The sequence below is a fragment of the Mandrillus leucophaeus genome, unplaced genomic scaffold (genome assembly GCF_000951045.1).
Source record: "Mandrillus leucophaeus isolate KB7577 unplaced genomic scaffold, Mleu.le_1.0 Scaffold721, whole genome shotgun sequence".
NCBI classification, from domain to species: domain Eukaryota; kingdom Metazoa; phylum Chordata; class Mammalia; order Primates; family Cercopithecidae; genus Mandrillus; species Mandrillus leucophaeus.
This window is the reverse complement of record NW_012107820.1, coordinates 362,149-378,489: the sequence shown is the minus strand read 5'-3', so window position 1 is coordinate 378,489 and position 16,341 is coordinate 362,149. Positions and strand designations below refer to the sequence as shown.

Below are 16,341 nucleotides of genomic sequence, written 5' to 3'. Positions count from 1 at the left end.
ACCGAAACTTAATAGAAGAGCTCAAGAGCCGCGGCCAGACGTTTGCGGAGTCCAGGGTTTTTCGGAGTTGAATTTGCAGCTGGGCTCCTGCACTTTGGTCTCGGCTCTTACCTGCCTCTCTGAGTCCGCTGAGTTCGCGTGCTGCCCGTTTAACTCTTTGTTTATTTGAGACAGGGTCTCACCGTGTCACTCAGTCGTGATCTCAAGCGATGCACCCGCCTCTGCCTCCCAAGGTGCTGGGATTACAGGCGGAAACTGAAGTCCCTGCTTCCACTCCAGTCTTTTGATTCAACAAGAAACACGGCAATGCTGTACATCTATGCTGTTATTTCTGTTGGGTGTAAGCTAGAGAAATTTGGAGTTAAAATCTATATACATTTTAAGTTTTGACGGATATTGCCAAATAGCTTTAAAAGTCCACTCCTACCCACAATCGTAGGAGAGTGCTTCTCTTCCAACCTTCGCCAATGGTGCTTTGTGTAATGAGTACCCAATAAAGACAAGAGTGGTATTGGGATCTAGGCAGAAAATGTCAAACACCCACCCATACCTTAAACATTTTGTCCCCTCTGAATTCATTCGGCAGATGTTGACAAACAACTGTAAGAGCCAGACTTTGTTCAAAGTACTGTCAATATAACAATAAAGAAAACAGACTCGGGCCTTACCCTTATTGAGTTAATGTCTGTATTCAAAATCTCAATATCCTGTCCGTAATTCACCTTTTGCATTGATTTTGATTTTTTTTTTTTTTTTTTTTTTTTTTTGAGACAGGGTCTCACTCTGTCGCTCAGGTTGGAGTGCGATGGTGAGATCACAGCTCACTGCAGCCTCAACCTCCAGGGCTTATGCGATCCTCCCATCTCAGCCTCCTGAGTGGCTGGGACTGCAGGTGTCCTCCACCACCATGTCGGGCTCATTACTTTATTTTTTGTAGAGGTGGGGTTTTGCCATGTTGCCCACGCTGGTCTCCACCACCTGGGCTCAAACATTTTTCTAATCCTTAAACATTGTTCCACCCACCTTGGCCTCCCAAAGTGCTGGGATTACAGGCATGAGCCACCATCCCTGGCCTGATTTTGAATTTTTAAAAACATATTGCATTGAAATATTGTCTACCTTGATCACTGAGCTTCTTGGCACCCCACCCCCTAAGACTTAGTGCCTGAAGCTAGTGCCTCATTTAAGGCAATCACTTCTAACAGTTGTACTGTCTTATACAGAAACTGCTGGTCACATGTGGCTATTAAAGACCTGATTTTTAATTTAATATAAATTTAAAAACTGATAAGTTAATAGAAAACTTTAAAGAATATTTGGAAAAACTTAGGTACACGAATCTACTTTTTAAGTTGCAAATTTTATGAAATCTAAGTACAGAGCAAGTATTTCCGATGATTATCCTCAGCAAACTAATGCAGGAACAGAAAATCAAACATTGCATGTTCTCACTTATAAGTGGGAGCTGAATGATGAGAACACATGGACACAGTGGGGAACAACACACACTGGGTCCTCTTGGAGGTGGGGTTGGTGGGAGGGAGAACATCAGGAAGTACAGCTAAGGGATGCTGGGCTTAATATCTAGGTGATGGGATGATATGTTGGTGATGGGATGATCTGTTCAGCAAACCACCATGGCACATGTTTACCTATGTAACAAACCTGAACCTCCTGAACATGTACCCCTGAATTTAAAATAAAAGTTGAAGCAAAAAATGTACTTCCAGTGAAAATTTAGCATTTAATTTGAGATGTGCCATAATCTCTGTCAGAACAATGGATGAAATCAGTATCTACTGGAAGGAGTAACAATATTAAATAATTGAAGCAAAATGGATTGGAAGCCCAAAATTTGGAGATTTTCTTGGGGTGCTCTGTAGTAGTAAGAATAATGCCCCCCCAATGGTATCCATGACCAAATCTCTAGAACCTGTGAACATGTTACTTTACATAGCAAAAGGGAATTTGCAGATGTTATTAAATCAAGGATGTGGGGATGGGGCGATGATCCTGGATTGTCCAGGTGGACCTGGTGGGTCCTTAGAAGAAAGAGGCAAAAGAGTCAGAGGAGAGAAGGCGATGTGGAGAAGGAAGCAGAGAGAGAGAGATGTGAAGTTACTACACTGTAGGTTTTGAAGGTGGGTGAAATAATTCAGGCAGCCTCTGGAATTTGGAAAAGGCCTAGAGCCTCTGGAGGAGTGTAGCTGTGTCAGTACCTTGACTTTGGCTCATTGAAACCCATTTCAGGCTTCTGACCTTCAGAACTGTAAGATAATAAATCTGTGAAATTTTAAGTCACCAAATTTGTGGTAATTTATTACAGCCACTACAGGAAGCTAATATATTCTCCCCTAAAACATATACAAGAACGAAAGCTCAAAAACATTGCTTCTTTATTTTTTCCTTCTTATAATATTATGTGTTGTGCATTGCCTTTCAATAAAATGTGATTATTTATAATCAAAGGTGATTGTTACCAATGATCTCTGATTATTTAGCAACCTTTCATGTAATATTTCTTGATTTAACTAGATTAATATCAGCAAATGACTTAGTAAATAGTGCTTCAAATAAAATGGCATAAAACAAGATAAACTCCTTGGAACACTTTCACGTTGAATTAAACCTGAAACATCTTCATGGAGAAAGCTAACCTTTAATTGACTGTGTACTGCTATCTGTGTTTCTCACTAGATTGTAAACAGCATGAGGTTTGGGAAGAATATTTGCCTGTGTATTACAGTACTTTTGGTTTCTTGCACTGAAAGCTATTTGTTGATGATGTTGACATAAAATCACAAGCAGTGTACATTTGGAGAAAACTTTTTTTGTGTTTTAGTTTTGAGACAGGGTCTCGTTCTATCACCCAGAATGGAGTGCAGTGGCAAGACTCACTGCAGCCTCAAACTCCCCGGCTCCAGCAATCCACTCACCTCAGCCTCCTGAGTAGCTGGAACTGCAGTTACAGTTGCACGCCACCACACCCAGCTAAGTTTTTGCATTTTTTGTAGAGATGGTTGGTTTTGCCGTTGCCCAGGCTGCTCCTGAATTCATGGGTTCAGGTGATCTCCTGCCTCATCCCCCCAAAGTGCTGGGATTACAGGCATGAGCCACTGCAGCCTTCTCTCCCACAACCTGCAGCCTGGGAAACAGAGCCTACCATAGCAACCAAAAGCAGGCTCTTGGAGTGAGGGAGGGTATTACAGAAGTTTTATGCTTGGTAGGTTGGCTGGACACACATATTTAACAGGTTATAGGGGGCTATGAATGTTCATGAGGAGCAGTCACAGAAGAGTGGTACACAAGCATGTATGTTACAAGCATTCTGTGTTCACTTTATGGTGGAGACTTAACATTAAAATGCAGCAAAATTAGGCTTCATATGTCAAAAGGTGAAACAAAGGACATTGAGGCACCCTGTGTGCAGCCTCCATGGACTGGCCAGAACCAGTCTGTGGGCGGTGGTCACTTATCAGGAGGGAAGGCTGATCAGTTGTCATGTGGAACCCGCAAGAGGGGAAAGGAGTCTGGCCGTGGTGCTAGGTGGAGTGAGCTAGGTGAAGTCAGCCAAGGAGTGAGTCTTCTGTTCTTTGTTTTCCATGGGTTTCTGTTTAACTCAGTGGAAAAAGTCCAATGGCAGTTAGCAAGGGAGGGAATATAATGAGGTGTGAATGATCTCTCATCTCGTCATGGTTGGGAAACTTAGTTTTTAAGGTTTCTGGGGTCTCCTTGGCCAAAAGGGTCTGTTCAGTTGATGGAGGAGCTAAGGATTTTATTTTTATTTCACAATAAAATGAATGAATTAAACATTTAGTGTAAGTCCAATATTTTATTTCCTACAAAGTTACCTAACATTTTTTCTCGACTACATAGCACTCATACAAATGATTTCTCTCTTTCTTACATGCACACACACATGGTTTCACTAATTGTTGACTGCAACTAATATTTTATCAGATGTAATTATTCAAGAATGACATCATTACAGTGAATTATAATGTTTCTGAAAACAGTAAGCAGAAAAGATGATTAGTACATGTTAGCATAAAATGAAATGAAATGTGAAAGTGGCTGATATTTGGGTGCCTAAGGACCTTGTCTCACAGAGTTCTCAAAGTCAGCAGCCAGTCTCAGGGCCCGCTCATAGTACTCCAGGGCTTCATTCATATTTCCTTTCAATTTGTAGACAAATCCAAGGAGGCTCAAGCTTTCCAGATCTAATGCATTTCTCTGAAGTTTCTTTAAAACCAATTTCTTCAAAGAATTGATACTTTTATCTCTTATGAATGATGCCTGTTCTATTTTTATGGCTTTTAAATAATGGATAATTGCATTGATTTCTGATTTCTTTTGAAATTCCTGAAACCGAGCATACTGCAAATGTATGTCTTGCATTGTTTCTTCTACCACTGGTTTCATGCATAACAGTTTTTGAAAAGTTTCTTCAGCTTTTCTGTGATTGCCTGCTTCTATATACATTCTTGCCAGGTCTAGATGAGCCACCTCAAATGTGGGCTTTTTTTCCACTGCAGATTCAAAATGAAATATGGCTAATCTTATCATTTTGTCTATCTTTTCTCTATTCTGCCCTCTAGGCTGCCCTTTTGTAGCCTCCTTGATTTGAATCATTTGTGCCTTGTAGCAAAGCCCTATCTGGTGATGCAGTAAGACCGAAGTGGGTGTTTCCTGCAAGGCCTTTTTTAATAACTCAAGAGCTTTATCCACAGAGCCTTTTCTTCGGTAAAACTTGGCTGCATATCGAAAGACATAGGTCTGTGAGGACATGTTGGCCAGAGCTTCTTCAACGTACTTTTCTCCTTCAGCTTCCTGTCCATTATCCTGAAGCTTCAGGGCAAGGAGAACCTTAAGATATCCATTGTCTGGATTTAGACTGACAGCCTGCCTTAGGGGAAGCAAAGAAAACTGCCTGTAACCCTTTGTGGCTAATTTAAAGCCGTCCAGGCGATAGGCAGAGATCGCATACCCAGTGCTGAATTCAGGGTTTTCATGGTCCCCTTCAAGTGCCTTTTCAAAGCAGGCTTTGGCCCGCTCATAATTCTTTCCTCCACACTTCAGCAAGGCCCATCCTTCTTCACAGTCTATTTCTGGACACTCCATTCTATAGCGGAAAGGATTTGAAGGCTTCTTGCAAATGTTCTCCACCTTGTCCAGGTAAGCCTGGGCTTCTGCCAGTCTGCCCATGTGGTAATACACCCAGGCAAAGTTGCTCCAAGTCACCAGACTCCTCACACTTGCTTGGTTGGCATGTTCTTTCTGCATTAAGTCTTCAGCTTCTTTTAAGCTCTTCAGGGCTGCCTCATTCTGGCCTTTCAGGTGTTTCACATAGGCTAATAGGTTGTGTATTCCCACATTGTATTTGGTGTCTAGGAATTCAATCTGGTCCAAGACTCTATTTTCTAAATCAGGCATTTCATCATCTTCAATGAATAACTCCCATGTAAAGTGACATCTCAATTGCTCCAGACTATCCTTGACCTGATGATTATCACCATTTGTACTGTAAAAACAAAAACAGATTTTCTTTGTTAGGTGAGGAACAGCCAGAAGAAAAACATCAGATAAGACACCTTGTATTTTAGTACTTATCCTTGAAAGGATCACACTTACTTAGATTTCATTAAAGTTAATGTATTTTTAAGTTATTCATGGACTGTTGATATTGTTTGCTTGGCTTCATAGGCTAGCTAGAGCAATTTCCAGCCAAGTAACTATTCTGTACTTGAGTCCTATTTGTAGAATGGAGATAATGATGGTATTTATCACACTGGGTTTGGTGAGGATTAGTAAACTTATATGTGTAAAGCACTGAGAGCATATTATATGCTATATGAGAGTTTCTTATTTTAATATTAAGATAATTAGGACAGAGGTCAGTTAGAAATGCAGAACCTTAGGAAACATTGACTTTAGGACCTTACTCTGCATGGAATGCAACAAATTAAGATCATATGAAAGAGAGAATATTTGACCAGGGTTTTCATTTTTTTCATTTTTTTACTTGGAAATAATTATAGATTCACAGAAAGTTGCAAAGACAGTACAGAGATCCAGTGTATCCTTCACCCAATTTCTCCAGTGATTCTGTCTTACACAACTATAATACAATAGTTCAAAACTAGAAAATTGACATTGGTACAACAATGCTTTTGTATAGTGCTATGTCATTTTTTTCATGTGAGTAAACCTATGAGACCACCACTTTGATAAAGAAACGAAACTACTCTTCACTACCACATCTCCCTCATATTACCCCTTTATGGTCACATCTGTCACCTCCTCACCTTTACTCCCCTAATCCTTGGTAACCACTAATTTGTTCTTTGTCTCTGTGATTTTGTCATTTCAAGAATGTCATATAGGCTGGTCGAGGTGGCTCATGCCTGTAATCTCAACACTTTGGGAGGCCGAGGCAGGCAGATCATTTGAGGTCAGGAGTTTGAGACCAGCTGACCAGCATGGTGAAACCCGGTCTCTACTCAAAATACTAAAAAAAAAAAAGAAAAAATTAGCTGGGCATGGTGGTGCATGCCTGTAGTCCCAGCTACTTGGGAGGCTGAGGCAGGAGAATCGCTTGAGCCTGAGAGGCAGAGGTTGCAGTGAGCTGAGATTGCACCACTGCACTCCAGCCTAGGTAACACAGTGAAATTCAGTCTCAAAAAAAAAAAAAAAAGTCATCTAAATGGAGACTTTCATATAAAAGGATAGTTCAATATACAAAAATTAATCAATGTAATATATCGCATTAACAGAATGAAGGGAAAAAATACATAACCATCTCAAGTGACGCAGAAAAAGCATTTGACAAAATTCAACATCCTTTATGAAAAAAACACTCGCCAGACTACAGACTACTAATAGAGGGGAATGATCTCAGCACAATTAAAGCCATATATGAAAAACCTACAGTTAGTATCATATTCAATGGTGAAGAAATGAAAGCTTTTCCTCCACCATCAGGAATGAGGGAAGATGCTGCTTTCACCACTTCTATTCAACATAGTACTGGAAGTTCTAGTCAGAGCAATTAGGAATGAAAAGGAAGTACAAGGCATCCAAGTTGGAAAGGAAGGAAGAAGTAAGATTATTTCTGTTCACAAATGGCATAATTTTATATATAGAAAATTCTAAGGATTCTACACATTAACAAATAAATTCAGCAAAACTGCAGGATACAAAATCTACATGAAAAATCAGTCATATTTCTATACAGTAACAATTAAAAAATCCCAGAAGGAAATTAAGAAAACAATCCCATTTACAAGAGCATCAGAAAGAATATATACTTAGCAATAAACTTAACCAAGGAGGCAAAAGACTCGTACACTGGAAACTATAAGACTGCTAAAAGAAATTAAAGAAGCTATAAATAAATGGAAAGACATCCTCTGTTCTTTAGAAGATTAGAAGACATTTAGTGGATTAGAAGACATAATATTAAGATGTCAATACTATCCAATACTACTCAAAGTGATCTACAAATTCAATGCAATCTTTATAAAAATCCCAATGACATTTTTTGCAAAATAGAAAAATTCAACATAAAATTCATATGAAATCTCAGGGGATCTCCAATAGCCAAAGCAATCTTGAAAAAGAAGAACAAAGTTAGATGTCTCACAATTTCTGATTTCAAAACTTACTACAAAGCTACGGTAATCATAACATTACAGCATTGACATAAAGACAGATGTATAGACCAGTGAAATAGAATAGAAAGCTCTGAAAAAAAACCCTTACTTATCTGGCTGTATTAGTTAGCTCAGAATGTCATAACTCAATATAACAGAGTGGATGTCTTAAACAACAGAAATTAATTTTCTTATAGTTCTGGAGGCTAGAAGTCCTAGATGAAGGTGACAACCAATTTGGTTGCTGGCAAGGAATATCTTCCTGGATTGCAGATGGCTCCTTCTTGCTGCATCCTAAAGTGGCCTTTCCTCGGTGGCAGAGAGAGAAAGAGAGTGAGTTTTGGTGTCTAAGGATACCAGCTCTGTTGGATTAAGGCCTTGCTCTTGTGATTTTATTTAACCTTTATTACCTCTTTTTAGATTCTATCTCCAAATAACAGTTCAACATAAGAGGGTTAAGGCTTTAACGTAAGAATTTGGGTAGGGGTGGGTTGGGAGTGCACAATTCAGTCCATAACAATGGTGGAATGATTTTCAGTAAGAATGTCAAGACCATCTAATGGGGAAAGGATGGTTTTTTCAATAAACGATGTGGGAAAGCTGGATATCACAGATGAAAAAGGGTAAAATTGGACCCTTACTTTATGCCGTATATAACAATGAACTCAAAATGGATGAAAGACCTAAATGTAAGACCTAAAATTATAAAACTCAGAAGAAAAGTGAAGGAAAAATCTTCACAACATTGTATTTGGCAATTGGCAATGATTCGTTAGATATGATACCAAAATCACAGGCAATAACAGTAAAAATAGTTAAGCTGGACTTCACCAAAATTAAAAACTTTTATGCATGGAAGGATACTATCAACAGAGTAGTAAGACAAATCACAGAATGAAATAAAATATTTGCAAATCGTGTATCTGATAAGGGATTAATATACAGAATAGATAAAGAAACTCTACAACTTAGCAACAAAAAACAACGATTAAAAAAATGGGCAAAGGACTTAAATAGACATTTCCCCAAAGAAAATATAGAAATGGCCAATAAGCATATGCAAAGGTGCTCAATATCACTAATCATTAGTGAAATGCAAATAAAAACCACAATGAGATACCACTTCATGTCTGTTAGGTTAGCTATTATTAAAAAAAAACAAAACCAGGAAATAACAAATATCGGTGAGAATCTAGAGAAATGGAAACACTTGTGCACTGCTAGTAGGAATGTAAAAGGGGGCAAGTGCTGTGAAAAATGGTATGGTAATTCCTCAAAAAAATTAGCCATAGAATTACCATTTGATCCAGCAATTCCACTTTTGGTTTTATACCCAAAAAGAAGTGAAAGCAGGGACTCAAGCAGATACTTTTTTGTCCATATTCATAGCAGCATTATTCACACACTAAAAGGCAGGAGCAACTTAAGTGTCCATTGATGGATGAATGGATAAACAAAATGTGGTATATACATACAATGGAATATTCAGCCTTAAAAAAGAAAAGACATTCTGATACATGCTACAACATGGATAACTTTGAAGGTATTGTGTTAAGTGAAATAAGCCAGCCACAAAAGTACAATATTGTATGATTCAATTTATATAAGGTACCTAGAGTAGCCACATTCATAAAGACAGAAAGTAGAACAGTGATTAACAGGGACTGGGGTGCCGGGTCTGTCCCGCAGACCCTGGCTGACGGATGAAATGAGTACTCAGACACAGGTATGCAGTGTAAAAGCAGCGAGGTGACTGCCTGGCTCTAATGGCCAGAGAACATCTCCGAGAAGCTGGAGATGCTTACTTTTATTCAGTGCAGGCACAATGCCGAAAACCTGGAGCCAACACAACCTGTAGGTAATTAACATTTATAAGTAAACAAGCCTGTTTAAGATAAATTCCGCCACACTGCCTTGTACCTACTCCTTGCCCTCTGCCTCAGGGTTATAGAACAGCTGCCTTCAGCTATTCTCCTCCAGGGCTCTGCAGAACCTTCTGACCTTTCAGAAGGTTTGCATTCTTTCCCTATAGTTTTTCCCATCACTCTGACTGATCCTCCACACTGGGGGAGGAGGGAATAGGAAATTATTGTTTAATGAGTACAGAGTTTCAATTTAGGAAGATGAAAATTTTCTGGAGATGGATGGTGGTCATGGCTGCACAATAAAGTGAATGTATTTAATGTCATAGAACTGTACACTTAAAATGGTTAAAATTATGAATTTTATGTTATATATGTTTTACCATAATGAAACAATTTATGATTTATTTATGGCAAAGGTGCTCTAAACAAAGTAAATAGAAAAATAATAAAAATATGGAAAATGTTTTTAATATGGAGAAGATTCTCATTTGTAATATATCAAGTGTTTTGCAAATTGGTATAGTTCAACAGACCACTGCAAATCTATATGAATAGATAATTTGTAGAAGAGCAAATATAAATGGCCAATAAATATGAAAAAAAAGTGCTCTGGATCAGGACAATGACTCATGCCTATAATCCTAGCACTTTGGGAGGCCAAGGCAGGAGATTTGCTTGAGGTCAGAAGTTTCAGATCAGTCTGGGCAACACAGTAAGACCCTGTCTCTATAAAAAGAAAAAAGATGCCTTAGCCTCTAGTCATTAGAGAAATGCAAATTAAAGAAGCAATAATTTATAACTTTATTCCACTCAGATTGGCAAGAGTTTAAATGGATGAGGACACAATTTCTGAAGCCATGAATTATTATGGCCTTCAAGATCAATCGGATGATAGTCATGAAAATTTAAAGTAATTAAAATTAAAAATTTAATTTTAAAATCAAAATTAAAATTAATGATAGTCAGTAAAATTATATTTCCTTCAACAAAGTAATTCCACTCCTCAGAATCTATCTCCCAGAAAAAAATCACCAGTACATAAGGATGTATGCTCAAGAATATTCATTACCAACACTGTATATATTAGCAACAAACTGGAAATATTAACAGGAAATGGTTAAATAAGTTAAGTATATCTATACCATAGAATATTATGTAGCCACTAGATTACATGAATTAGATCAAAACTAGTTGAGTTTGATGGACTTTCATAAGATACAGTTAATCAAGAAAAGTGAATTGTAAAGAAGTGTCCAAAACACTACCCTATTTTTTGTTTTATAAAGAACCAAATCCTTATATATTTGTTTGTGTGTGATTACTCATGTATGGAGAAATATATGTAAGTATACTTATAGCTCATCAACAAGAAGACAAGCAACCCAATTTAAAAATGAGCAAAGGACTTGAGTAGACAATTCTCCAAAGAATAATCACAAAGGACTAGCAAACACATGAAAAGATGCGCGACATCATTAGCCACTAAAACAATGCTAACCAAAACCATGAGATATCACTTCTCACCCACTAAGTTGGCTACAATAATAATTTTAAAAAAGGAGAATAGGTGAACAGGTATTGACAAGTGCTATGGTTTTGATACAGTTTGACTGTCCCCACCAAATCTTCTACTGAAATTTGATCTCCAGTGTCACAATTTTGGAGGTAGGGCCTAGTGGGATGTGTTCGGATCATAGAGGTAGGTCTCTCATGAATGACCTGGTGCCATTCTAGTAGCAGTAAGTGAATTCTCATTCTCATGAGACTGGATTGGTTCTTAGGGGAATGGATTAGTCCTTTGAGAATGGGTTGTTATAATGTCAGGATGCCCCCTGGGTTTAGACCCTCTTTGTATGTGCTTCCCGTTTGACCTTCTCCAGTGTGTTTTGACACAGCACCAAAGCCCTCACCAGAAGCTGAGAAGATGCCAGCACCATATTTCTTGTACAACCTGTGGAACTGTAAGCTAAATAAACCTTTTTTCTTTAGAAATTGCCCAGCCTCAGGTATTCTTCCATAGCAACACAAAAAGGACTAAGACAATAAGGATGTGGAGAAATTGAAACCCTCATACATTGCTGGTGGAAATGTAAAATGATGCAGCTGCTATGGAAAACAATGTGGTAGTACCTCAATAAGTTAAACATAATATTTACCATATGACACATTCCTGGGTAACCATTCCTGGATGTTCCACATCTGGATATATACTTAAGATAAATAAAAACAGGTGTTCAAATAAAAACTTGCACACAGATGTTCATAGCAGCACTATACATAATGGCCAAAAAATGGAAACAACCCACATGTTCACCAACTGATGGATAGAAAAATGTTAATATATCCCTAAAGTGGAATGTTATGTAGCCACAAAAAGGAATGAAGTACTGATACATGACACAACAGGGATAAACCTTGACAGCACTACACTAAATGAAAAAAACTGATCCAAAAGGTCACTGTTGTATTTTTTTTTTTCCTAATTTGGTCTTGAGGTCTCTCTCATGAGAGTGGCTACAATCTATAGCCCTGACTTGAAAGAGCTCCAGGGTATTTGGTCATGGATATTTACAATGTGACTTTCTTGGGGTATTTCTTTATTTTGATGAATAGCCTAATGTCTAAGTGTCTGATCTATGTCTAGGTGTCCCTTTTTATAGGAAACTTGTTTATACTGGGCAGATGCCCTTGTGGTTCCTGCCTGACATGTGTTTAGTTTATTTCTGCCGAGATAGCCTCTCTCTCGGAAAGCCATGATCCGTGAAGAAGTTGGGTTTGAGTGCGTTGGTCAGGTGAGATACAAAGGAGGCAATTGAAAAAAAAAGTATGTGAAATAACAGAAGCAGCTTATTACTTATAGATCCAGAAAGAAGAGGACAATACGCCTTGCAGGGCCAATGGGAAAGGGGGAACCACTGAGGACATGCATGCTCAACCAGCGAGTGGGGAATGTGGGCCCAAGCCTTAATGGGAGGCCAGGGTGTTACCTAGGTGGGTTTCCTGCGGAAAGTTCTATTTGGTGGGTTTAGAGCAAGCAGGTGCAAGTTTTGCCAAGGGGTCATGCTGTGACTGAGAGGTGGTCACTGCAGCACATCTACCTGGTCCATACCGGGGGGTGAGGTCAGTGGGGGCAAGTCAAATAGGTCATACCCTGCTATGCTATAGGAAAGTGGTCACCAGGAGGTAGTTCTATAAAGCAGATATCTGGGTCAATCACACTGAGGAACTGGAAAAAGGTGAAGAACTAGAAACTGTGTCAAGGGTGACTGAGTCCTGCTTCTGGAATGAGAAAGTCCAACTTAAAATTCAAAAAGGGATGCTTAGGAAATATAAAATTATAAAAATTCAATATAGCCACATAGCATGTGTTTCCATTTATATGAAATATCCACAATAGGCAAATCCATAGAGACAGAAAGCAGATTAACAGTTGCTGGGGCCTGGGGAAAGGGGCAAGTAGGGAGTGACTGCTTAATGGCTATGGAGTTTCTCCACATAGTGAGAAAAATGTTCTTGAACTAGACAGTGATGATGATTGAACAGTAGTATCATGAATATACTAAATACTACTAAATTGTATACTTTAAAGTAATTAAAATAATAAATTTTATTTTACATATATTTTATCACAATAAAAAACTACATTGCTAAACTGAATAAAATTCTACAAATTATATATATATATATATTTTTCTGTAGTACATGTTGACATAAACATAAAAGCAGGAAAACATAAAAGCAAACGAGTTTGCCATCTGAAAAAATCTCATGAGCCCCCACTGGCACCCTTTGGGAAACACTGATTTAAAGGTTTAATGAAATATCATTGAATGTGGAGATCCTGGTCCATATCTCAAAGTTACCACTTATTGTCTATGCGATCTTAATATTTCTAAATCTAAGATTCCTTATTGTAAAATCAGGATCATACAGCCATGCACTGCATAATGATATTTTAGTCCACAAAGGACCACATATTTGGTGGTGGTCCTATAAGATTTTAATGCCACACTTTTGCTGTACCATTTCTATGTTTAAATATGTTTAGATAAACAAATACTTGCCATTGTGTTGCAGTTGCCTACAGTATTCAGTACAGTAACATGCTGCACAGGTTTATAGCCTAGGTGTGCAGTAGGCTATACCATCTAGGTTTGATGTTTGCACAATGATGAAATTGCCTAACAGCTAAATTTCTCAGAGTGTATCCTCATTGTTACATGATGCATGACTGTGGAAGTACCTGCCTCATAAGTATCTTTTGAGAATTAAATGGAATAATTTACATAACACTTTTAGAAGCCAGGCTGGCACTTAATAAGAATTCAGAAAGTGATAACTACCTTTATAACATTTAATATTATTATGATTTAATTATCAGTACCAACTCCATCTGTTTACAGAGGAGGGTTCATCATAGGCCCGTAATGTGCATTTTCTGGAATTTTTACCCCTTCAAAATTTTGACCACTGGAGCATTGAGGGGAAAATTTACAAATCAGTATTAAGTAATGGTGTTTTGTTTTGTTTTGTTTTGTTTTGTTTTGTTGAGACGGAGTCTCACTCTGTTGCCCAGGCTGGAGTGCAGTGGTGCAATCTCAGCTCACTGCAACTTCTGCCTCCCAGGTTCAAGCAATTCTCCTGCCTCAGCCTCCTGAGTACCACCATGCCCAATTTTTTGTATTTTTAGTAGAGACGGGGTTTCATCATGTTGGCCAGGTTGGTCTTGAGCTCCTGACCTCAGGTGATCTGCTCACCTTGGCCTCCCAAAGTGCTGGAATTACAGGCGTGAGTCACCTCGCCTGGCCTAAGTAACAGTTTTTAAATCAGCTGAGGAATTCCCACATTAAGCCCTTTAGGTAAGGAAGATATGGATCTTCCTAAGCAGATGTGGATTATCTTCAGTCAAGGATATACCAAGAGCCTGGATTTTCCAGGGAAGAGGCAATCTGTTTATCTTAAGCTCAGTCTGATTAAGAAAACCTGTTGTAAGAGGCCAGCAGTGCAGAAAGTGAGACCAGTAGCCTACGGAGGAAGGCTGTGAGCTTTTCCTAACACATCTCCACTGTATTACCCACAACACATCAGAGAGGCTGCAAGACTGAGGCTTTCAAAGTCTTGTGGGTCCTGCTTTTTCTCTGTGGTAAGAAACCAGCAGAAAGCAATGCCTCTACCCAGACAAGCTGTCCATTCCTTCCCCAGATCAGACAGAAGTGAATCTGATGGGAAGGAATCTCTCAGATAGGGATCATTTTCTCCCTTCCTGCAAAACTCTTTTCCCATTTCCCTCCCCTTCTTTGGGCTACAGCATGAGGTAAGCTTCCTCAAGTTCACACTAACAAACTAAAAATGCATTAATTAAACAATTTATATATGTGTGAATGTGCACACACATGCATGCACACATTCAGTCCATAAGCAGATACTCAAATTGAGGAATTAGAAAACTTGACCTCACTGAGATCTAACCTGTTGAAATAGTATTTAATTATCATTTTTTCAAAAATTTTAGATACTATGGCAGAGAAGCAAAGAAATCCTTACCTCATGGTTGCTGTGAATTAGGCAGCTGTTCTGCAGGGTTTTGCTTAGCCAGGCTCCTCTGAGATCTGGCTATTCTGTCTTGTGGATTTTCAGTTACCTTTAAACCCCAAGACAGGGTTATATAAGGGAGCTAAACAGCAGCCAATGGTGTAAGCTGTGGGTGTGTCCTTGCAAGTTGGAAACCTGGGAAACCGAAACGAGAAAGTGAAAGTAAAGCTAGCTGAATTCCTGCTTGGGGGAAAATGAAACTTTGTTTCTATTTTGATAAAACAGATAAACTGCAGACCTGCAACCCTAGATGTTTCTAGTGCTGCAGAAACCCAATCACTGGCCAGCATTTGGATCCAGATTCGCATCCTCCCTAAAGAACATCAGTCCGTTGTTGCCTATTGTGGCAGCTGGTGGCTGGATTCTGGATGACTACACAGAAAAATGAGAATTGAAGGAGGTAGCTCTTTTTTCAGTTTCTGTATAGTTCTATTTTCAGTTTCTATATTTAGAAGGAATCTACTATCAAATCTAAAAATCTACTCTTCATTGAATAATAAGGCTTTTGGTTGCTACTTTTGGTTTCAGCTTGATGGAATTAAGTAACCAATCTGGTTTAGGAATGAAGGAAAGAGGACAATACCTAGAAAGCCTTCTAACCCCTGATGACTTAGGCAGGAGGTAAAAGCAAGGAGCTATGGTTTGGAATAGGGAGCCCTGTATTCCTGCAGCATGGACACTGTCTTCTGAATCAAATTCCAGTACAACCTCAACTACAGTTCATGGAATTTGAGTTTAAATAGTTAGCAACTACTTGGCACATAGAAGCATGCAAGTAAGTGGTGATGATTATTCTTATTATTTTCAGTCATCAAGTAAAAAATGATTCTTGGCTGGGCACAGTGGCTCATGCCTGTAATCCCAGCACTTTGGGAGGCCGAGGTGAACAGATGACGAGGTCAGGAGATGGAGACCATCCTGGCCAACATGGTGAAACCCTGTCTCTACTAAAATACAAACAATTAACCCAGCACGGTGGTGCACGCCTATAGTTCCACCTATTCGGGAGGCTGAGGAAGGGGAATTGCTTGAACCCAGGAGGTGGAGGTTGCAATGAGCCAAGATCACACCACTGCACCCCAGTCTGGTGACAGAGCAAGACTCCGTCTAAAAAAAAAAAAAAAAAAGATTCTTGTCCAGGTGCATTGGCTCAGGCCTGTAAGTCCCAGCATTTTGGAAGACAAGGTGGGAGGATCACTTAGCCCAGGAATTGTAGACCAGCCTGGACAACA

General features: G+C 38.9%; 2 protein-coding genes across 2 annotated transcripts in view; both read right to left on the bottom strand.

Moving 5' to 3' along the window:
• The window catches only part of IFIT5 (interferon-induced protein with tetratricopeptide repeats 5), a 4,946-nt gene extending 4,367 nt beyond the window's left edge, over positions 1-579 (bottom strand). The window contains exon 1 of the mRNA XM_011965376.1: positions 551-579. Within this exon, the coding sequence (XP_011820766.1) occupies positions 551-579 (29 nt within the window). The remainder of the gene's footprint in view (positions 1-550) is intronic.
• A 3,233-nt stretch (positions 580-3,812) lies between these two features.
• Positions 3,813-15,233, bottom strand: IFIT1 (interferon-induced protein with tetratricopeptide repeats 1). The gene is made up of 2 exons (XM_011965363.1): positions 15,062-15,233; positions 3,813-5,521 (listed from the first exon to the last, which is right to left on the bottom strand). Exons 1-2 carry the CDS (start codon positions 15,064-15,066, stop codon positions 4,090-4,092), a joined length of 1,437 nt encoding a protein of 478 aa, XP_011820753.1. The 5' UTR covers positions 15,067-15,233; the 3' UTR covers positions 3,813-4,089.
• Between the last annotated feature and the right edge of the window lie 1,108 nt (positions 15,234-16,341).